The sequence below is a fragment of the Amblyomma americanum genome, chromosome 4 (genome assembly GCF_052857255.1).
Source record: "Amblyomma americanum isolate KBUSLIRL-KWMA chromosome 4, ASM5285725v1, whole genome shotgun sequence".
NCBI lineage: Eukaryota > Metazoa > Arthropoda > Arachnida > Ixodida > Ixodidae > Amblyomma > Amblyomma americanum.
In genome coordinates, this window is record NC_135500.1 from 97,828,886 (window position 1) to 97,853,366 (window position 24,481).

General features: G+C 44.4%; 1 protein-coding gene across 2 annotated transcripts; it reads left to right on the forward strand.

Moving 5' to 3' along the window:
• Positions 1–44: 44 nt before the first annotated feature.
• Positions 45–20,247, forward strand: Tsen2 (tRNA splicing endonuclease subunit 2). Of its 2 annotated transcripts, none has more exons than XM_077661260.1 (9): positions 45–407; positions 2,218–2,312; positions 3,960–4,534; positions 5,761–6,146; positions 7,205–7,258; positions 8,200–8,335; positions 13,859–14,013; positions 17,412–17,492; positions 19,909–20,247. In XM_077661260.1, exons 1-9 carry the CDS (start codon positions 213–215, stop codon positions 19,969–19,971), a joined length of 1,740 nt encoding a protein of 579 aa, XP_077517386.1. In that variant the 5' UTR covers positions 45–212; the 3' UTR covers positions 19,972–20,247. The 2 variants fall into 2 exon arrangements, with proteins under 2 accessions (XP_077517386.1, XP_077517387.1); XM_077661261.1 differs by having other exon boundaries at positions 5,764–6,146.
• Positions 20,248–24,481: the final 4,234 nt, after the last annotated feature.

Below are 24,481 nucleotides of genomic sequence, written 5' to 3' on the forward strand. Positions count from 1 at the left end.
GTCAGCTGGCAGGTCGCGTAAGCTCCGCCTACCATGGATTTTCCGCGTGAAAATAAGGCCACCGGTCTACCCACAACAAACCAAGAGCTGGCAGACGCACGCGGCGTTGTTGCTGGTCGCGGGTGAATGACTTTGGGGTTTTTCTCGCAATCGCTACATCCTGTAAAATGCACACACAAGCTTGTTAGTTCCCCACGCTGAAGGGAAAACCCATGGCAGCGACAGTGCTGTTCGAAATCAAGAAAAAGCGTCGAAGTCCGTTGACGAAGAAGTCCCCGTTTCCGCTGGTGTTCCATCTGGGGTCTGACAAGTCGAGCATTGTAACATGGCAATTTTACCGAGGCGTTCTCAAGCCCGACGGTGTGGAGGTGACGTCGCAAGAGGATATGAAGAACCTGTACCACATGGTACGTGAGCCAGCTCCTTCTCACTCATCACTTAGCTGCTGTTGATGCCCACATTCGTGTATTCGTACGACCCCTAGCGCCACTACACTGTGGACATTGGGTTGTGCCTCTTGTGCAGGTTTAATTTCGATCGCCTGGAGTTGGGTACTCCGACATCCAGATGAGACTGCCGCTGCCGGGAGTCGAACTCACGACTTCTACATTAGTAGCAGAACAGCATTAGCTTAGCTTCAGCTTGGCGGCGAGGACTCCATAGACGAAAGCTGTAAAAGTGCTTGTCCACCTGACGTCCTCGGCGCCCAAATATCGGCTCACGAATGTAGTTTATGTTTTGCATTTACCTGCCGCGGTGATTTAGTGGTTGTGACGTTCGGCTACTGAGCCCAAGGTTGCGGGTTCGAATCCCGGCGGCGTTTCGATGGAGGCGAAATGCAAACACGCCTGTGTGCTGTGCGATGTCAGCGCCCAAACGGTCTTAATACCTAGCACTCCACTGCGAAGCTTTGGGACGTTAAACCCCCCGTATACTTTACCAATGCCGTACCACACCGTACCTCACCATTTTTAATTTTCCGACGGATCAGGGAAAGAGCTGGATATTTCAGGAAATACTCCATACCTATTGATTTCCCTGTAGCCCCACTAATTTATTTAGAGCTTCCAAATGCATCTTTATTTTTTTGTTGGTACTAGCAGTAGGGTTCAAGCCAGTGTATTAAAATGAATATATATCCACATTCACCTGTACTGTACATGTTTGAAGAGCCAGCCACTTTAAGCACCTGCACTTGTGTGTTGAACTGGGGCAATTGATGAACGACCCCATCATATTGAAAGTTGTTGCCCCCCACCTTTCTTAGGTGCCTGGCTTCTAAACTTAATAACGGTACAGTTCTGCAGTGCTAAAGGAGGACGAACACAGAGATAGGCAATGGGCAGGCCAGGTGCTGTGCTCCCGCTAGATTTATTTTTGTTAACGAGTAATGAAGATAATGACACTTTCTGCACAAGCACCAAAAATTGGATCACGGGGAAAGAAAAAAAACCCTCACTTACTTTTACACAGCCAGCAAGCAGCTGATCTTTGCTTTGGCTACTACCCCTCTTTAATCGAACCCAGCCTCTGAGTGTGTCCTTGCTTCGGCTTAGAATTCTTATTTGTATCCTTCTTGGCTTCCAGGTTTGTTTGAAGTCAAAAGACTGGCGGGGGACAGGTAGATGCGTATTCTGATTGTGTTCAGGAGTACACTCGTGTTCTCTAGTCTGATCATTGATATTAAGAATGAACCCACCAGCCCAGCAACTTGTTTCATTCATAGACTTAATATAACTTACTTTTCTACTTGGCACACTCTGGCAGTCTCCTACATGTGAAACTTTTTTAAGGCTATGTTTAACGTTTGTGCCAAACTGTATGCGGGGCAAGAGCCATCGTCAGGCGTTTCGCCTTTTGCTCTTGCTCCTCTTTCTGCATCAGAAAGAAACAAATAAATCAAATCAAATTATATTGTGGCTTAAAACTGGTGAAAAATTATCTCATAAACCAGTAAGCAGTTGCTGATGCATCAGATTTCGACAAAAGTAATGACCTTGTCTTGTTTTTTTTGCAGCTGTCTTCATCGTGCTGAATCTTGGTTGGCACATTTTGTCGTTTTGTTTCACTTTCATTTGTGGTTTGATGTCATTCTTGTCAGTTTGTGGTTTATGTATGGTATTGTGATGTTTCATTTTTAATTAAGCCACTAGTGGTGGACATCTTTCAAAATGACTCACCCTTGTTTCGTCTTTTCATGCTTTCTTCATGTTTTAGGGTTACTTTGGGAAAGGAACGTTGTCTCGTTCAGCACCAAGGTTTCATTATGACACCGAAGACACTGATGGCGAGAGACCTATGAGCTATCACAGGTATCGTGCTCAAAAACCTCAGCTAGACCTGTGACTCCAGAGACCCTGTTTAGACACCAGAGCGGTGTTTGCGAACTGCGTTTTAATGCGTCTGCGCTTTAGAACTTGGGATTTTGCTTTATGGCTTTGCCTCATGTGCAGCTTGATGTTTAAACATCACTGCAGCTAGTGTACGCCTCATCATGTAGGCTGAAGTTTTAGGCTGTCTTAGCACACAGAATAAAGAAGTAGTGAAAAAACAAAGTGCAGAAATACAAGAGCTATTTAGTTTATGAGAGATATTTGTGAGTAAAGTTTGAGTTGTGTTTAAAGAGAAAATTGTCTGAAATGTCACAGAGGAGGAGGAGGAGTAAAGGCAGGGAGGTTAACCGGAAGAATAGCTACCTTGCACGGGGGAAAGGGGTGAGGGGAGAAAAAGATGAAGGAGAAAAGACAGTTGCAGGAAATTAAAGTCACTATGCAATGTCACAGCGTTCAGTGAAGACACAGCCTATCGTGCAGGCCAGAAGTCCTCAAAAAGCGCAGCAGTGCCTTGGAGGCCTTCACCGCCGCGGCCAGTGGCCGAGAATCTTCGTTTCCGTCAGTGGGCACAAATGTCGCAGAGATTTATTCCTATGTCACTGGGTAAAAACTTGTCGTATATGCAGGTAGGTTTTACTAGAAAGAAAGATGGAGAGATTGCTACACTGTTTCCTGGATAGGAAATGCAGTTTTTACTTGAGAGCAGGCAAGTGATGTGTGGATTTTATTTTCAAAAGAAATAGATTTGTATGTAAAAAAAAAACAATGCCAACATATACCTTAATTGTTGGGCGCAGGTGAACTGACATGTCTGGACATTGTTACATACTTCTGTTTTTCTTTCTTGACTTATAGAACTTTTCTGTGATGAACTAATATGAGCAGTAAATATTTTGAGGACTTCTGGACTCACTTTTGAAAGCAAACAATTAAATTTTTACTAAGAAGAAACTTCCATCATATACGAAACAAACTGAGGAATTGCAGGGAAATTCTAATGTAAACTTTGTCATTTTGTAATATTTGTCCACAAGAGCTCCCTGCATAATGAGACCACATGCAGCCATTTTTCTTCGCTGTAATGTTTTGTCGGTTTTGATAGATGCAGGCCTCTTGTGTTTACAATCTGTCACTGATTGTTAATTGCCACTGCTGTGGCTCTGTGGATATGATACTCGGCTGCTGACTCGAAAGATGCGGGTTCAATCCTGGCCGTAGTGGTCGCATTTCGATAAAGGTGAAATGCTGGAGGCCCATGTACTGTGCAATGTCAGTGCACTTTAAAGAACCCCAAGTGGTCGAAATTATTGGAGCCCTTCACTACGGGGTCCCTCATAGCCTGAGTCGTTTTGGGACGTTAAACCCCATAAAACCAAACTAAACTCATTATTAATAGGAGAAAGTGTGTCACTGCTGTAAGTTTCAATTATATACCATTCTAAGACAAGTTGAATGGACCAACAATTACACAGTTTTTTGTCGCATCATTAACTATTGAAATCAGATTGGTTTCTTGGCTCCCCAGTATCTTTCAGCAGTTCTGAGAAGGTAGTTATAGCCATTGGTATTGATAGCTTCAAAACTGCGTAATTGTACATGTCTTGAGTGCATAGCTGTGCCTCGCAGGTTCCAGAGGCACAGGCAGCTGCGCGAGAAAGCTGAAGCGCGTGGGGACCCTCTTCCAAACGGCGGTGCAACGCCTCCAAAGGTCATCCTGGTCAAACTACCGAGTGAAGACTGCAAGGAGTCAAGCAGCGATGTTACCGTTGTTGCGACAGCAGGCCTCCGTAGGCCGGTGCCCAGAATCTTAGCCAGAGGCAGCAGCTCGAAGCGTGAAAGGATAGAAGATGTAAGCAACAAAGACAGCTCGGGCCCTTGTGAGGCAGATGAGAGCGGAGCGGGCAGTGGTAGGGAAGGCACCAGCGGCCAAGGGGATAAAGAAGCTGGTGATGGGAAAGAAGTACAAAGCATTGAAGCAGATGATGGAGGACCAGACGTTTACGAGTGTGACTCTTCGGGCGAGCGCATCGAGGACAGCGAAGAAGTCCACATGCAGCCAGCTCCACCTGAACCGCAAAGTGTGGATGATGGCAGCAATGACATCATCGAAGTGGACAGCCAGACGGGAATGGAGGTTGCTGGGGAGGACAAAGAGGCACCCTCCACAAGTGGGGAAAAGTCGGAAGACAAAGAAAAGGAAGGTAAGAGAGAAAACGACAGGCGCCCTCTTTTGGTCAGTGCCTTTGAATTATTCTAATGAGTCAACTTTTGCTGCACTACCTGTGTAAGGATGTTTCTCCGAGATTATTCAAATGTTGTAGTATATTGCACATTGTTCTATAATGTCAAAGTGTATGACATTGTAGTATGTCGTGTTTGGAAAGTGCTGTGCTGACCTGTTGGATGATGGGAATGTTGTCCAGGTAGGCCTGAGTTGTAAGGGACATGTGGCTAAAGTGTGGGTGCTCTTGAGTATGTGCCACACGTGGTTACGGATCTGCCTTCTAAGGGCAAATTTATTGTCTTCGTCAGCCTATATTTATGCACTACAGGGCATATTCACTTCGGGACAGGGGCCTCTCTCATTGACCTCGAGGTTAACCATGTCTTGCACCAGCTACGGCCACCCTGTCCCCAGAAGCTTTCTGATCTCACCTCCCCACCTGGCTGCCCTGACTCCAGTTGTGTTGTGCAAACATTAAATGACAAAACACTGATAACACAGTACGGATCTTTCCACCAGTTCCCGGCAGGTGAGAGCATCTAACTTTTAAAGTTTCCACTAATCATGAGTGGGCTCAGACTTTCAGCTTTCCACTTGAAGCTTTGTGTGAGTCCTCTCCTACTTGCCTCGTTCGCAATGTTTGTCTTTTTTTTGTTTATACCATTTGCTTTAGAAAGAAGCTATGGGCAACAGGTTTTGCTGTGGTTACATGATGTAGGTAGGGCTGGGAGCAGGCGCATGTCATGGGGGTGAGGTCTAGAGTGCACCTCAGCTGTCACTGCCACTTCTTAGCGTTGGGCAGGAGCAAGAAGTCTGGGATTTTGTGATTTTTTTTTCTCCAAAGTTTGCTTGCTATAGTATAGCTAGGACTCTGGCAGTGCATAGGTCCAGTTTTGAAAGGTTATTAGCACAAGCTTGCTAGTTTTCTTTTAGGTAGGGAGCTTCTTGCCATCTGCTGTTACAAGCAGTAACTGAACTGATCTTCAGGGGAGTGTAGGTAAAATTAATGGTGGGCAAAAAAGGTTAAATTTTGTACAAAGCCTTGGTCACGTCCAGTCAAGTATTGCTAGCCTCCTGTTGAGTGTATAAGTGCCAATAACTTTAATTCGTAGAGTGCTGTTGTGAGTATTATTGAATATAACTGCATTATTATACACTGTGGCTAAAATCGCAGAATGACATCCATGCATCTCCTTTTATCAGCAGCTGGCGGTGACAAGGCAGCTGGTGAGAGCGAAGCGCATGCAGCTGTGGCAGAAGACGGTGGTGAAAGCAAGAGCGGCTGTGATTCCACAGAGGTGATAATAGCCAATCAACCGGAGGATGAAGACAGTAAGAAGGGAGTGCTGGAGTTGTGCCATGCTCCCAGCGACACCATTTCTGATGGTGGTCAAGAAGGAAGGCAGAGTTCCCAAGGGAGCAGACGACGGCGGCGTGCAGAGGAGGGTGGTGGATGTGCTGCCAGTGACGGTGACGAGATCGAGATGGTTGGAAATGTGGCAAGCACCAGTGACAATGAGGACCCTGAGGTCTTTGCTGCAGAAGACCCGTGGCCATTCATGGAGTCACTGCAGCTTTTCTTTGAAGAGGCAAGTTAGAGCTGTGTTTAAGCACAAAGTTCTAAGAGGCAGCGCTCCACGTTTCTCTGAGAGTGAAATTAACTAGGCCAGAGGGAAATGAGAGCTGGGCTCATTTAAAGGGCCGTCAGTTTCAAATAACTAAACGTTTTGAGTGCTAGAGCTCAACCCTCTAGTGCTCAGGCAGTGAAAACATCGGACAAACATTATAAACTATTGCTGTTTTATAATTACTTCTTGCGGAATTGTAGAAGTGTACAAAAACTGCTAGATTTATTCCAGAAGCTAAGGTTATTGCACAATTAAATTTGTCTGATTGAGAACATTTCTGAACATTTAAGAGCAATAAAACTGTACATGCATACTCACTTATAATAAATCAATTGGAAAATTTAAAACTATTGCATCATCTGCAAGTGTAGCAAGTATGCCTGTTGAAGTTATAGTTCTTCCAGTTGGCTTACTAGCTTTTGCGATGAGTTATCTTACAGTATACATGCCTCTTACATCTGTGGCAGTCATCAGTCTGACTCTTCTCTGATAAATATGGGGTGGAGTGAGTTCTCTGCAGTGAGCACTTTGCATACTTTTATGAGATGAGCACAAGCTGATGGTTTTGGTGACCCCAGGAGATCAAAATTGGGTGGTAGCCCACGGCTATGGTGTGGCTCTCAGCTCTTTGCATTCCTATGGCACATAAGAACCATTAAACCTTTTGGATTATGTAAATACATCTCCATGCTCAACCTTACTACCCGAACAACTTTTCTACAAAGAACACAACACGAGCGCACATTGCAGAAGCCAGTGTGCATGCATGATTTCAGACTCTTGACATGTTAATGTAGAGTAGTATGCTTGTACCTTGTGTGCTGCAGGAAATTTTTACCGGGCAAAACAAAAACGAAGCCAGAGGTGTGTTGTGTCCGTGTCCCTTGTGCTCTTATCTTCGTTTGTTCATGAGTTCACAGAGTGATGTCTGATCAGACGATGTTCACTGTACACTTGCACCCTAGACTGTGTGCGACTATCTTTGACGATATTTTCTGTTGCTTGTTATTCTGTTACAGGCATATTTCCTGTCCTATGGCTTGGGATGCCTCATAGTGAAGGATGGTGACGAGGTGAGTGACTTAAACTCTGCCCTCTGGCTAGTCATGCTAAGTGGCGTTGTTAGGCTTTTGTTAAAGATTCTGTTTTTCTCCCTCATGCTTGCCATGATCCCACAACATTTTCTATTGGCAAAACAGCACACTAATTCTTGTGAATACTGTTGTGGACATGTCTAAATAAGCTTTATGGAGACAGGCGGTTATAGAGTGAGAGCTCCCTGGTTTATCTGCTTCAACATGGTGTTGTGTTTTGTGGTCGAGATGTGCCCACAAACCTGACAGCTCTTTGGCTGGGGTGTTGTGTGGTTGAATGTGTAATTACAGTTTGCATTAATACAAGTTGCAACTGCACATTTCAGTGAGTTCAAAATGTAAGCACGCCATGCACTAGGGTCTTGGTGCACTTTAGACAACATGCCTTTCACTATGTAATGTCCCTAGCCATGCAAGGGGCATTTGTGCCATATTTGCTCAAACACTACATAGCCGTCGCTTCTTGTGGAAACTGTGTGTTGGGGCGCAGTTTGAGTTTGTGGGGTGCACATATTACATTTGGCAATGGTTTCCTGATTTTGCTACCACACATTAGAGAAGCGAAGCCCAACTTTCATGCCAACAAGTATGGCTTTGAACCACTGTTTGATAATAAAGCTATGAGCTTTGGCTGCTGTTCTCATGTCCTGGAGACTTTTGTCCCCAATAGTACAGTTCATACAGTTGCATGATGATACCCAACCCTCTTTCTGGTATGCTGGAGTTTTCACTTTAGCTATGGTAATCTTTTTCTCTCTTGAACTAGTATGCCTTTTTTTGGGGTTTCTACTTGCTTGCAGAGTGTGTAGAATGAAAGTGACTTTGAGCAGTTGCACTCAGTTGAACAGTGGTGTGTGTGCTGCTGAGTGCTATGAGGCTGCCTGTTGACCGCAGGATGCCTGTTAACATGTTAACCGCAGGACTTGGAACTCCTGAAGCTGTGGCAAAAGCTGTGTGCCTTGTGCGACAACTTTCCTGCCCGGTATGCTGTGTATCACCACTTCCGCAGCAAGGGCTGGGTTGTCCGTGCTGGCTCCAAGTTTGCTGCTGATTATTGTGCGTACCTGGGCACTTGCTTTCATTTAATGCCTGTAACTGTGGGTTCTGGTGAGATGGCTTTTTAGATTCACGATGTCCTGTTGATACAGTCGGCACCACATGTACTACTGTCCACTTTGCTATAAAAGGGAGCATGCGAGAAAATTTTTGGAGAAAATTATTTGCAGCCAGTGGCTGTATATTTATATATATATTTGTCTAGTGAATACACACACACACACGCACGCACGCACGCGCGCGCGCGCGCGACCAGCGCGCGTGGCAGTTGGTCGCCAGGCCAGCCAAACTCTTCATCGTCGTCGATGGTGGCGCACTGTCATTGCAATATATATATATATATATATATATATATATATATATACACACACACACACACACACACACACACACACACACACACACACACACACACACACACACACACACACACACACACACACACACACACACACACACACACACACACACACACACACACACACACACACACACACACACACACACACACACACACACACACACAAGGTGTCCACGCTAACTTTAGCCAGGCTTTCAGATATACCGCGGCACTCTACGACGACGCGACTAAATGCATATTGCTGGCTATTGCATGGAGAAACTCACACTATTTTTTGTGTTGTGCTTATTGTATAATTAGACCCGATTAATTAATCAACTTCGCAAGCAACGAAGATAGGCGAAAAAGTCCAATTAGAAAGATGTAGAACGGTCTGCAAAACGTCCTCTTGAACAGTTTCTAACTTTCCATCTATTATGCATCGGCTTTTTTTTTGCTCTCTGCAGATGCCTGCGAAATACAAAAAATACCACTTGACATGCCCACTTGAGCGCCACGATTGCAGTGCTCTCAAACGTTCCGCGTAGGAACGAACAGATCATTTAGTCTGATGTGCTGCTGCTTAAAAAGGTGACAGGGCTGCGGTGCAGGCTGCGCGATTTATGCGAGCACAAGTGATAAGGACTGTGTCTGCTTGTCGCTATCAAGCGCCACAAGGGAAGCATACCGCTGGCCTATATAGCACTGCATATTACACCACTGACGACATCATCAGCTATAGTGTGGCACTTTTCTACGAACATCCTTGCCAGCGGGGATGTTTTTTCTTTCGCCTTAAAACCGGAATCGTACCTGGACCTTTGGCGTTCGAGACGAGGACGCTTCACTCCGCCACAACAGCTCGATGTTTTAACCTGAATAAAGGTGCGTCTAGTGAATGCACGAGTTCCTTAGAAACGTACCTTCAATATCTGTACTGAAGCGTACATGAGTAACTATGAGCATGTAAATTACAGATGTCGGAATTAAGTGAGTAGCATGCGTTTCCGGTAAATTTCCTCTGTGCTTGGCGTGTAGTCATAGTGCCCTCGTGTCGGACCCTCTGAAACCTTGCTTCGCCATGCACGGCCCTGGCCCCGCAGATGGTGCACGCTGTTGGGGATTGGTCTTCATCCCACCGCTGCCACCAGTTGTTGGGGATGGGGCTCCAAGCCCATCGCAGGCCACCAATGTAGGGGATTGCGTTTCAACGAATCCGGTGCCACCAGAGTTGGAGACGCAGGGTCCCTTGAGTAGGCTGACTCGTTCAGCACCACAGGTCCCGTCTCCGAATGATGTTGGCAGACTCCGTTAAAGAGGGAAACTGTACAGTAGGGTTTATTTACATTTTTATAAGCATGAGAATCAAAAGTGGGGATCTCTCCAAATGGAGGATCTTAAGGGAGGATGATGTTCACTGCATTCGCTGTCGAGTTTTATATAGTTCTTTGTCCCTAAATTCCCTAGGTCGAGGACGCCCTCGCCGGGGTAGGAGGGGCCTGAAACTTTCATTCACGCGTACAAACTCACACCACCACACATAGGGACACGCCCCCGTCACATGTTGAGCCTGGGGGAGAGGAGGATGCCATCGGGTTCACGTTGGCTGCGGAAGGTGATGTTATCTGGCCAGTCGAAGGTTCCCACACGCTGCTGACACCTGTTCTTTATTAGATGCCAGCCAATGCGCCAGGTTAAATCACAAGGTCGGCCCGAGAAGCCGAAAGGGGTCATTCGTCCTTTGAGATGCTTGCGAAGATTGCTGATGATGACTGCTAGCCCGCCGCTGTACTTGCCACGTCGTCTTCCACCAGAAACGAGGCCCCTTTGTTCCCCAACATAGCCACGACAATTGGGGAAGATAACTGCCGCTCGCTCGCTGCGGCGGCGTCTTTCAGGCCTCCGCTCTCTCGGGTCCCGTAATCCAACCGGACGACGCTTGCTAATTGCAACCAGCTGACACGTGGGTCCACTCCGCGTGGTCCTTGGTGGAAAGCATGGGAGTGATCACCATCACGTTGCTCGAAGCCACCGCGAAGAAGCATAAGTGTTGGCTGCCAGCAGGCGACGCTCGTCGTCGCTGTTGCTGGTCCAGACGGGCTGTCGCCGTTCGTAACAACGCGTAGGCGACCTTTCTGTGGCAGAGTAGTGTCATTCATTTCTGACAGGTGTGATGGAACTGCAGCCGTCTACGAGTGCTAGTGTGGAGCAGCGTCTGTGTTTTGAGAGGCCTCCTAGAGACTCCGAGCGTTTTGTCCAACGGGCAAGGCGTCGTGCCAAACGGGCGATGGCGTACCATAGACTCGTTGGCAGCACTGCAACACACTGTCGCGTCCCACTCTTAAAGACGGAGCTTAAGCGTCCCTCATTTTTTTATTTATCAATGTTTGGGAAAGCCAATTTTTCTTTGAATAATGGCAATGTGTGCTTAAGGGCCCACAGCAGTACCGTTGGCAAAAACAAGAAAAATAAATTTCATAATTTTATCTGGCATTGTAACTGCTAGATGCTGTCATGTTAGCAGTTCGTGCTTTGGTTGTGGCTAGCTGCTACTGATTATACTGCACGGGATGAAGCTGTGTACACGCAGGAATTTTGTAGCTGTCTAGATCTGCACAAACGGTTTACAAAATTGAACTTTCAAGCATATGTGCTGTCCGGGTAGTGTACAGGCAGGCTGGAATCAAACGCGAACACAGATATGGTTGGTTGGTTGGTTTTCAGGGAAAGGAAATGGCGCAGTATCTGTCTCACATATCTGGGCAGGCACCTGAATGGGGCGGCCCACCTGAATGGGGTGGCCGTAAGGGAAGGGATAAAGGTGGGAGTGAAAGAAGAAAGGAAGAAAGAGGTGCTGTAGTGGAGGGCTCTGGAATAATTTCGACCACGTGGGGATCTTTAATGTGCACTGACATCCCACAGCACACTGGCGGCTTAGCGTTTCGCCTCCATCGAAACGCAGCCGCCGCAATGGGGTTCGAACCCGAGTACTCCGGATCAGTAGCCGAACGCATTTTTCACTTCTCAGGGGGACATCTGTTTACAATGGGTTTATGAATGTGTAGTTCACCAGACCTGTTGTCCAGAAACATGAATCGCGCTAGTTGTACACCGCAGCTGAAAGCACACAGCTGATATATTTTGTTTTGTTCACAGGCACTGTTTTTGTTTCATTCTGACCTGACTGTACTTGCTAGTTCGTGCTTGTTAGCATTTAGTCAGCAGAGCTGGTTTCATCAGATTTTCTTTGCTCTGCTAAGTTTGTTCCAGTGCAGCAGAAATCTGAGCATTGATGGTGTTCATGTCATCACTGCTGTTACTGCCAACATGCTCTGGTGTGCTATTGGATCCATTGCCCTACACTTGGAAGTTGTACATTGAAAGCAAGTCGTTAACTTGGGCCAAACTGTAGATTTTTCGTGCAGATACTTTTACTGTGAAAGCACAAATGCCCACATCAGGTGACTCATAAGGTCGATGGGCACTGTAGTGAAGGTGATATGTCGAGCATACAGGTGCAGGTTTGAGGTGTGCCCCCTTAAGGGGGGACACTGCTCTTAGACCTATTTTCTTTATTTTTAGTCCAATCCAAATTTTTAGTCCAATCCAAATTAAACTGGAATACCTTGATCTGTTTTGTATACTGTTTTCAAATATGAAATTGCTTTTTAATTATTTTGTTAGTTCCTAAGATAATTAATTTTAATTAGTCATTTATTGGTACCCCGGTACAAAAATTAGCTCAATAAAAAATAATTTTTAACCCATGGCTACATAGTATGGTGAGTAAGTAGTGCAATAATCAAAGCAGTTTTTTTGATTTCACCCTCATTAGTAATTTTACAGCACTTAGAATAGTGCCATTCAAAATGTGAATATCATGCACAGATAAACTTTGCAGAATTGTAAACTATTGAAGCGTGATTGAACAATTGTGCTTCGATTATTGCATACACTGTGCCTCCAGCTTCCCTTAGTAAACAATGACATGTCTATCTGTCCTAGGTGTTGAATATTGACGTACTAAGACAGCCAGGTGTCCAAAATTTTCATGGTGTTAAATCGCCTGCTCCTGCACAAATTGAGCCCGCACAGTGATCTAAATTTAATGTTATGGTCAAATTACCGATTTCCTGCGAGAGAAAACTGGTAGAGTTTAGGAATAATACCTATAGGCTCCAAAAATGTCATTTTTAAAAAAATTGTTTTTTGGGTCATTTTTTGGTCCCAAAGACCAGTGTCCCCCCTTAAAAGTGCAGCCGTGTCAGCGGAAATGTACATTCTTGTAACAGCTGCAAATCAGGAAAGGGATTAGTACTTAACCATTGAAATTCTCTTGAGAACTAATTCTTGGTTACAAACCAAATTTTGCTCATGCCCAGACATACTTGCTCCATTGTACTGCCTTAGCAAGTAAGTGCTTCAAGCATGGCAGCTGTGGCAATGGTGATCTCATCGTATTCTAGGGGGAGAGCTGCAGAACTGACGCCTTTTGTAACAAATGTAGATGGTATTGGAAAAAATGATGCTGAGTGACACCCTAGTAAGTTCTGGCAACGGCCAGCATCTGCTCTGGTGGCTTCCTGCTGTTCCTCCAGGAAATAAAAGTGCGTGGCAAGGGGGTGAACAAACTTTTGTGAAGGCTGCCTCCCGCTCATGAGCACAGCCACCGCAGGAGATATGGACTGGTGACCTGGAGTTTCAAGAGAGACATCATTCGGTTGTTTGAATGCTTTGCGTCAAAACAGCACTTGTGTCCACTGTGGAGTGCCAAGCACTGGTGCTGAACTATCATAGCCCGTTTAATTTTATTGTAGATACATTTGGGATATGTGAGTTTTGTTTCAAAAATACACTGCTAAGATTATTTTGTACCAAATTATGTTTTCTGTGGAATTTTGCGGATTCCTAAATACAACTGCACGATAAATTTTCAAAAACTTCCGTTGCAAAAAATTTAGGGGCCCTACACAATGGCTGACCTCTACTGAGGACTCAATACATAAAGGTTGCAACTCTGTGCCACTTCAGTCACCCCTGCAGAAAGGACCAAGTTGGTCTTGAAACATCGGTGGTCTTTTTTTAAACAGTTTGGGCCTATTGAGTATTGCTTTGTCAGCAGACTGTTATGAAAATTTAACTTTTCTCTCATGCGTTGTGTGCTTGGCATTTGTCCTTTCCAGTGCTCTACAAGGATGGGCCACCATTCTACCATGCCAGCTTTTCAGTGGTAGTGCGACGCGTTTGGGCCGACAACCTTGAAGAGCAAATTGATCATCGGCTGCAAAGCTGGCCTGCACTATCAGGCCTCATCAGGGTGAATGGAAATGCCTCCAAGGTCAGCATAGCATGACCCACTCACTGTTTGGCTGATCTGTGCGACTACCTCGAGCCATATCTTAGCACTGAAAGCAGTTGTGCTTCTAATGAGGGGGTGCTGCAGATTATTATTACTACAAAGCTGCTACAGCGAGTCTTCGATTTCATATCCTTAATGTAAAGGGTTGGTAAGAACTTCGCAGGCCACATTGTCTCTTTTCATCGATATATCCTGGCACTTAAAATGATGATAAAGCTATCAAGATTCTCAGAAGTTAGAATAAACTTCTTCTACCCCTTACAGATATTTTGAGCTTCGGGGTTGTTGTAACTGCCTGCCTACACTGCTCAAAAGCAGCCCCTGTGGCCTGGTGACTTTTGACAGACCTTGTACATGCTGTGTGAGACACATGTGCTAGCACCTGTAGTATTAGCTAGAGAATGTAATTTTCCCAAGTGTTGAAATTTTTTCAAGCATCCATGAGGCAGAGCACATGTTGATGGTTGATACCTTCTTATGTACACATTGGTGCACATGTCAACAGGTGATGTGAGGTAAAATTGGCTTCTTCTTCAGCAAGCTCAAGCTTTATTGCAGCACATTGTCATCGAAGTGGGTAACTTGCACCGTATTGGACTCGGCAAATTGCCCTCGAAGATTAGTACCCTGTCCAGTGGCAAACAGGTGGATTATTTTGTTGGCACCTGTTGTATAATGAGAGTAGTGCATGTCAAATATTTGCAGGCCAGAGGCAGCCTGTGTCATCCCACTCTCACAGTCTAATAAAGGTGCACTAGAGAGGATTCTGAGCTTGTCTTTTTACTGCGGGAACTGAATCTACACGCATCAAGCATTTTTAGAAACTTCGAATTATCCTGTGTGGCCGATTTCCTTATTAAATCGAATTAAACGTCCCGGCTCCCACCCTTTTTTTTTGAACTCGCCTTCGAAAATAGGAGGAGTCAACCTACACATGGAGTGCTTTTCAGTCAGTCATGTGGCAGCTTGCTGCTCTGCCATCGGCAGAGTGATACGTAAAGCAAGGAGTCCACGTGTATTTTTATTTCCATGGTTGTTCCATGGCGGGTGGTCAGTCATCTTGTCCATATCAGATGTCATATACAGGGAAGCTTGTTTGTTCTTAACTTGTTTTTCGGTTGGTACAGTCAAAATTGTGGTACACATTGTTCACAGTGAGTACTTGCTGGTTTGTTATTATTACTGAAGGACGAGCAGTGACATTGTGAATCAGTGTATGATTCACAATGTCAGTACATGGTACTTAACACAGATGTTCAAAGGTTGTATACCGAGTAAGTGGTTAGCGAATTTAACTGCTTCTTGCCTGTTAAGGAGCAAGATTGTCTGTAAAGCATTGTTTTCAGCAACTTCAATGGGGGCAAGGGTGCTATAATATGTTAAACCGTAAACACTCATTGCATATGTAATAATGAGGATGCATGAAGCTATAATTTAGGGAAAAAAGGGTTATGATGGGAAACAGGTAGCATAGCTTGCAAAGGAGTGGAACTTTTTGGTAGGTCTTTATGAAGTTATTTCTTGAACATGTTTGGGGCATTGAAGTTTGCTTTCTAAATGTACTCTTGAAAACTTTGTGTGGTTAACACTTTGCAACATATGAGTACCAAACCAAATGCTTGCTAGGGTTGCATTCTTTGCTGCAAAAACAACACATACTTTTTATCAGTGTTGGCGGTAACGCGTTACAAGTAACGGCGTTACCGGTAACATGTTACTTTTTTTGGTAACCTAGTAACATACTCGTTACCATTTCACAAACGTAATGGGTAACATACTTAGAACATTTTTTGATCACGTGAGGTGTCACGTACCTGTTACTTTTTATTCCAATTGTCCTGAGGAGCACCTAAAGTGATGTTGCAAATAAACAAAATGTACAGGTGCTCTCGAAGACCCTTGTTGTGACTCGCATGCATGCCAGATAATACCCGCCCTTGATGACACACCCAACTAAAAGAAGAAGACAGAATACCCATAAAGCACGAACACGCATTCACACACTTGCCTTCACCTACACCCCCTTCCCTAAAGAGTGGAAACATGCCGAGCATTTTGTAACATCACATTTTTCAGAATTATACTGTAAATTTGTTGAAAGTTCCGCATTGTTTTCTTTGTAAAGTTAGAATTAATGATGAAGTGTCATTTTGTGTTTAACGTCACATTCAGAAAATGACTTCACCATGCACCACAGAGTTAGAAGCCATCACATGTAACTCTACAGGCAACTCTAGGCCACTGTAACATTGCTAAGCTCCTGTTCATTTGTAAAAGGTATTCTTGTTAAATCAGGATTTCGGGTAAAATTGTTGTTTGGGCTAGATGTTTTATGTGAACTATGAGCTTTATAAAATTGTTATCATGAATTCTTGCAGTGAAGACGCACTTATTAAAATTTATGGCCATGGAGTAACGGCAAAGTAACGTGCGGTACTTTTTTTCGGTAATGGTAATGTGTTACCTTTTTTGTAGCTAACATAGGGTGGTAACGCGTTCCTTTTTTTTAGCATTAACGGGTAACATATTTAGTTACTTTTTTTCGGTAATGCCTACAACACTGCTTTTTATATATAGGTTGGCTAATAGTTGATTGCATTTTAGCCAGATTGAAAGCTTAGCTAAGACATCATTTGTTTTCATGTAGCAATTCAAGTGCCAATATCAAAATTGTGTTAATGCCACTGAACTTTTATAAATCAGTATATTGCCAGTTAGCAACAATTAGCATTTTAACCAGATTGAAAGCTTAGCTAGGACATCATTTGCTTTCGTGTAGCAATTCAAGTGCCAATATCAAAATTGTGTTAGTGCCACTGAAATTTGAGAAATCAGTATATTGCCAGTTAGCAACAATTAGCATTTTTTGCCATTTTGGGCAGCTAGTTCGAGTTGAGTAGAAAAAAAAAACAAAGCGTGTGCCTTTTACCAACTAAAAGACAGTAAACAACTTCATATCTCACCACAAGTCTCAGAAAAGGAGAGATAAGGAATCGTTGGATGCCAGCTGGAAATTGCACTTTCGCACCTCTTTTTTTCCACACAACTTCCTCACAATGATGCCAAGCATTTGAATGGCAAGAGCTAGCTACTGAGAACATGACATGCAAGCATCATGTAGTAATGAGTGCATGGTGTGTGAACATTATGTTGCCATTCGAGATGCACGGGAAACTGTTGTGAAAAAACTGTGTTTGAGTAGTGTTCTTTATGCTTTAGTCATCCAGAACAGTCTGGCACAAACACAGGTCATCGTGGTTAAAGGTGAAAGGTACTGTTAAGTTGCGTTGTCGCTTGTTGCTTTAATTTTTGCAAGTGGACACTATGTTCATCATTGTGTGTCCTTCAGTAGCGTTTCTCTTTCTTGCCTGTTACAGACTGTGCTGCTGTGCCATGTGATCATGCCCAGAGATTTTGACCTCTCTACACCCAACTGTTTGCGATTGTTCAAGATTCAGGTAAGTTGGAGAGTTGATCTTTATCAAAGATTTGTTGTGCTGCTTCATCATCTTAGCCCTGAACTGCCAAGTTATCATGTATAGCAGAAACTGTAAAATTGTGAATAGTTTTCTTTTGTCGTCGTAGGTGTATATATTATCCCTCACCACAGTGGATGGGTGAGGGTGCAGACGCGGCCTTTTCAAACATCTTTTCCAAAGCAAGGTTAAAGTATGAGCCATCAAAAATGAACAAGTATAATTGAAGTATGCTATTGAAAGTACAGTAGAACCTCCTCAATTGGGACCTCAAGAGACCAGGAAAAAAATGTTTGAATTATAGTAATTTTATTTGGTGAAAACCTGGGCAATGGTAGTCTGCTTTTGAGATGAAGATAATGTTGATTAGTCGCATTTCCGTGATATGCTTTACTCTGTGCAAGCTCTTTGGAATGTCAAAGCAGAACTCCTCCAAAATGGCAGAGACCTCCCACGGTGCGACATAATAGCTGTGGAGTCTCTTCACAAACGACGTCATCACATGTGAAGAGGCTCCACCTTACAAACTGCAAACAGCGTATGAAGAGCTCAATGTTATAACTAGGGGCCAGACTTTTCGGTTTTTATTTTTTGAATGTTCGGCGGGCTGTTTTCGTTTTTTATTTTGGGACACTACTTTCAGTCTTTTTCAACGAATATTATTTTCGACGATTGAAATTCTGATTTTTTTTGGTGACTTAATGTCATAATTCTATGTGGTCAAAGTCATTTAAAGTCTATCTCTGTGTTTTTGCTATCCTGAACAATTTAATTTACCAGTTATTAACATGCAAACAGTAGTACACTTGGAGCTGTGCTTGTAGAACAAAATTGTGGCCCTCATTAAAAGAGTAACTCAAGTTAAATGAAGACAAAACAGAAGTGGAAGTTTACTTCTAAGAACTGCATTGACATGTTCTCATTGGGTTGTCATGCTGTGCTGAGCATGAGGGCGGGGCTTCCCGTAGTCTGTGTGTTGATGACAGCGATAAAACTGCTGCTCAGTCGTTGTGGTAGCCTATTCAATGTTTTGTGTCAATGTCCTAGGTCCATTCAATTAAACTAATTAACCAACTAACTGCTCTAAGTAGCCGATGATAGTGAATAAACAGTGCTTAGCTAGATGACAGCGAGAAGATGGTGCTTGCTAGTCTGTAGAGGCATGTGACCTAGCGAAGCAATACCTCAAATCGTACAACTGCACTGCTTAGCATACAATACCATCATCGCATCATACACTAGCTTCCCTACTTAATTAATTTTCGACTTCAGGCGAGTGTTACTGGCATTCAGCAGCCAGCTGGCATGCCTTGCAAGCCGAAAGTACTGACCTTTTTTTGGTTAAAACCGAATTTAAAAATGCGAATTTGGAGTACTTCTATTAGCTTTTTTGGTTTAAACCGGTAAGTCCGACTCCTAGTTATAAGCCCACTTTCAGCACATTGGAAGGCTATAGTAAAACCTCAGTAATTTGAACTCTAAAAATTCAAGATCTCTGATTATTTGAAGAATTTTGCAGTCCCATAATTTCTAATCTAAACTTGATCAAAAATTCAAAAATCTGGGTTGCCATGCGAGAATACCCAATCACAATTTCAGTGGAAGTGGCCCTTCGGAGCCGCAAGGCAACTCCACAGAGCGATGCCAATGCTTGTTATGCGATGTGCCCTAGCCCTAGTGCTCTCAGCACAAAAACCAGTCCATGGTACGACTCGCAGATCGCCGAAGCGCGCTCCTGCAGAGGAGACGCGCTTCACTTCAAACGCAGCAGGGAATATTGGTTTAGTGTAACATGCTTTTGGTGCATCACCAAGGTTTGGGCGGACTGGAGACTGCGAAGCTTGCACTCGTCGCTTCTCTCCAGCCAGCTCATAGTCAAGGCAGCATCTAGCACACACAAAACACACAACTGGCCTTGACCTGCACTGTTAACGGTATCTAATCAAAAACAATTGGTATATCTTCATTATTTTTGAATTGGGGTGTCAGATAATGAGTATAAGCAGAGGTATTGTGCAGTCACAGCCCATGTGAAACGAATACAGCAGCCTTATCATCTGCCTCAAAGTGATGTAGGTGGTTTTTAGGGCTGAAATTGTGCTGGCAGTGGTAACGACTGCTTCTCTGCAAGAAGTTATAGAGTTGTTACAGTAATTGTTACGCATGCACTTGTCTGCACATTGCCAGTTGGAGGGCACTAAACTGCTGAGCATTGCACGTTGTCACATTTCTGTGTGAAACAATTGCAATTTTGCATGCATCGAGTGCAGCACTCACTGTTGTGTGGTGCATTCTTTGCTCGCTGTCGTAAACTCTTGCGCATTTTTTATTTATGCACTGTAGGACCACTCTAACAGAAAAGTTGTGCACAGACTGACGTCCGTGGTGTGCTTTGCAGGAGCTCTTGGTGCGGCGGTGGATCACGTCAGAAGAACGGGAGAAGCGTGACGATGCGTCTTGAGTAGCAGCACACAATGCACCAGGGATTTGGCCTTGCAGGACGGTCGGCGCTGGCTTCCAGTAATTGGTCAAGGTCCTAGAAATGAGCACTGACTGAGCCATGTTAGCTGCAGAAATGTCCTGCAATTGGCTGGCGACTCGTTTTGTAAAGAACCTCATCCAAAATGAACTGGTGCCAACTTCCAATGCTTCATTACCATCACCATCATGCACACTGCTTCATATCCATGTGATGTCATGGGTCTCCACACAATAAACTTTTTCATGTGCTCGTGTGTCTGCTGCAGTAGCTATAGACCATTTCTAAAGGAGGTTGATGGGCACCGTCATATTGGACACTGGGTTATGCTCTTAGAAGAGGAAAAGGGCTCAAGATTAAAGGTGCACTAAAGAGAACTCTGAGCACATCTTTTTACCACAGGAACTCGATCTACACGTTCAGGGCATTCTTAGAAACTTTGAATTATTGTCTTCTGCGACCGATTTTCCTACTAAATCGAATTAAACGTCCAGGCTCCCGTCTTTTTTTTTAACTCACCTACGAAAGTAGGAGGAGTCAACTAACGTGCGGAGTGCCCTTCAGCAAGTTGATTTCGCTTTTATTTAGTTTTTTTTAGGTTTTTGTGAATAAATAGTTTCAGTCACAGACTACATAGCCGCAAATTAGGCCCACGGAAATAAAAATACGCGTGGACTCTTTGCTTTATGTTGCACTCCGATCATGGCAGAGTGGCAGGCCGCCACGCGACTGGCTGAGAGGCACTCCACACGTTGGTTGACTCCTCCTACTTTCATAAGTGACTTAAAAAAAAAGAGCGGGAGCGAGGATGTTTAATTCGATTTAATAGGGAAATTGGCCACACGGGACAATAATTCGGAGCTTGTAAGAATGCTTGGACTGTGTAGATCGAGTTCCCACAGTAAAAAGACGAGCTCAGAATCCTCTTTGGTGCAACTTTAAGCTCCCCCACACTCTAAAAGGACTGGTTGCTGCATGGGTCGTGAAAGGGTCTACAGATGCTTTACAAGTTAAAACATAAAAGCACGGGTGTCGTTAACTGTGGTCACATGGGTATGCCACCATTGTGTTCCTTCAAGGCTTCTGTTTCGACAGCTGCCAGTGGTTGCACTCGTCTGAAAAGCTTTATTCTTCTTTCATAGAAGATAATGAAAAAGCGTTGCACAGATGTGCAAAGGTTATGGTAGTGCTGCAGAAGTTTTGCCTTATTCCCTTCAGGCACTGCGTGCACGATTGTCTACATTGCAAATTCACAGCTTTTTCTGGAAGTGTGCTACAGCTAGCAGTAATTTCTCTGTTTCATATGAATTTAGCACTGTTCATATCCCAACTGGGTGTTCTTTCATGCAGCTAGCAAATGCAGTAAATACTTCTGACAACAGTGAACTTGGTTGCTCATCCTTCGACATAGTAGAACCTCTGTGTTGTAATGTTGCTCCAAGTATGTCTCCAAGGATGCTGTCTGGTAATTTGGCTGCTTACTAAACACGTAGTGTTGGTGTAGAAAAAAAAAAAACGCTTGGAAATGCCTTCTGTCTTGCTCTTATCCGCTATGGCGCATCTCTGTTGGCTTGAGGATGGGATACTTTCGGGCTTTGTGGGCCCATGCGTGCCTTCAGTCAAAACAAGTGAGCGAGACCAAGTGAATCATGAGTCAAAATGAGCGAGTCCAGATGAGTCGAATTGAAATGAGTGAGCCCAGATGGGTAATGAGTTTAAAGGAAACCTAACGAGTGGCTGACCCCAGATGAGTCGCGAGTCCAAATGAGTTTGAGTGAGCCCGGGCCTGTGTGAATCAGAGTTTGAGCGAGCCCATAGGTTCACCAAACTTTTGTGTTTGCGAGTGAGCCTAGTGAGCACACTTGATTTTGCCGAGGTAAATGTGCTAATGATTTATATTCAGTTTTTACATTTTCAATTTCGTCCCAAGTCTTGTGGAAGTGCTGCATTTGCACGAATATAACGCAGCCACGGATATATAATGCAAATGGGGTGTTTTTTGATTCCATATGAGCTTTGGTTAAGAACGGTGTCATCTTTCACGGCCTCACTGTCATTTAAGAGGCAATGGTTAAGAAATGCGGACAACACAATCAAGCACAGCAATGGTAGCAAATGGCAGCTAGGGAGGCAGGTGGTGGGGGCACCTGCTGTGTACAGTGTGAACTGTTGTGTGTGGTATGCGTCCATGGGTGCCGCCATATTTGGTCACGTCAACTTTCCATCATCACCGTCCTTCGAGCCTTCTAATTTCGGCGACTGCCAACACGCTGGCGCCCTGCTGCAAGGCGCTGTCCTGGCTCTCAATGTAGAGAACAAACACATCACTGTGGTTAACATAGTGAGAGCTCTTGTTATTCGCTGATGGCACAAAAACTTTGTGTGAATATGCACAGTATGTGCTGGAGCTGAAAAATGTTTGATTCAACCTCCTGATTTACTCGTCTCTTTCCGACTCCCTGCATTGGCTTGAATGTGTTGACAAACCATTCAGTCGTCTGTGCATTATATATTTTATCAATTGGGCATCGAACGCCCTTTGTGGACCACATAATTAGTTGCCAAACTGCGCAGATTCAAAGCGTGGTATTGCCCGATGCTTGCTTTCCAGGGCTCGATATTTTTCCCAAAAGGAGAAATATGTGTTATCAAGTAGTTCACTGCTTAGCACTGCATACAAGATTCACAGCTGAATGTGCATGCGCCTGATTGCTCAATTATTGCTCAGATATTATTTTATTTTCCAGAAACGTTCTGGCTTCCAAAGGAAGGTTACACACTTTGCTCAAAGACCAGTTTAAGTACCACTGATCAGAAGTGTTCAGCCATGCTCTGGAGAAACTGGACTGGAGCTCGGGTACTATTCATCGTCAAAATACAAAATCCTACCATGAGAAATTGTGCCATATTGCCTCCTCCTGCATATGCATAATATTGGATCAGCGTCTACGAAAGTGAGAAAGGTTACAGGCATGCAGCACCACCAGCTTGCACGCGCATGAACGGGGCTCTCTGGCTGCAGAAATGCGCGCAGAATCGCCATACGTTGACCAGTGTTCCTTGCACAGTGACATCATTTTGAAGGTCTTCGCATGAACAGCCACAGCAGGATGTTTTTAATACTCTGCAACAATAACCCAGCAACGGCGTGGCATATATTTCACTGCTGTGAAGATCAACAGCTCATTCTCGTGTTCCTCAAGCTACTTAGGCACTGGAATAAATTGCTGTGTGGGGTTTGTAATATTCTTTTTTTGCATTACAGCAACTCGTAGATGTTCTGTCCTTATAGCAATCAGCATGAACTTGCAAGAAAGCTTGCGGAAAAATGATGATCTGTGCCATGTGGTGCCCCACATGTAAACGTCGGTTTTTCTGCTGATTGACCACAGGAACATTAGCTCTATTTACCTGCACACTGCTTCAAAAACAGACAACGTCCTTCCCAAACCAGCAGTGTTGAAAGCTCATTGACGCTCGTACACAAGCTGCAGACTTAAGTTCTCACTGCACGTGAATGCTGTTAACACCGTCTCCAAAGGCTAGAAATGGCATTCGTTACATGATGGGCGGCCAAGAAAAAATGGAAACAAAAAATTGACGGCTGATTTGTGTAGTTAGGCCAGATGTGGATTAGGTGCATTAGTACATCGGTTTTCACAGCAGTTCCGGTGTTCAAATTCATTGTTCATGGATGGAAGTTGTTCGGTTAGCGATTATGGTTTAATGCCCATTTATGCAGGATCGGTTCTTTTTCTAGTTTACATTCATAGATCCTTGGGGGGGTTCTTGCACCACCCCTGGTGCAGTGCTTCAGCGGTTAACCGATACACCATTGCCCTGCGATGGCAAGTGCTACTACCCGCGAGGCTTGCAAGATTCGGGTTGCTCTTCCTGAGACACGTCTCGCGACCAATCGTTTAACCGCCACCTGTCACGGTGGTCAGTTTTGCACAGTGGGCAATATATATACCCAACTAAATGTAGCCAAGCTTTTAAAGAAGTGTTTGGGTTTTAATGTAGTTAAACTGAGCAGACGTGCGAGAGCACGTGTTTAGCCTGGTTGTCTCGTAGTTTTTGCTTTGCAGGGTCATCGGCACGTCTGGCGATGACATTAGACTCTGGTTAAGCCGATATGATCTGTTCGCACTGCAGATAGAAGTTGATGAAGACAATGTGCGATGTGCAGCACGAGTGTGTTGCAATTTAACATGAGGCGTAATCGGCAGCGGGGATAGCATAGTGGTCTAGTGCTGTGGCCAGCGAAGCTGATCTATTTGCGCCGCTGCACGATCAAAACCCAGTCGCGGCAATATTTATTTTATTTCTGCAGGGGCTGTTGCTATGCTAGGTATGACCAATGTCATCTTCCCATTGGCTACAGCTAGTGCGATGCTGCTCCAAACTTACCCGAGTTACTATGAGGTTTCACACAAGATTCTTCGTTGCGAATACCAAAAAATACTGCAGGCCTAGTCTGCAGTATTTTTTT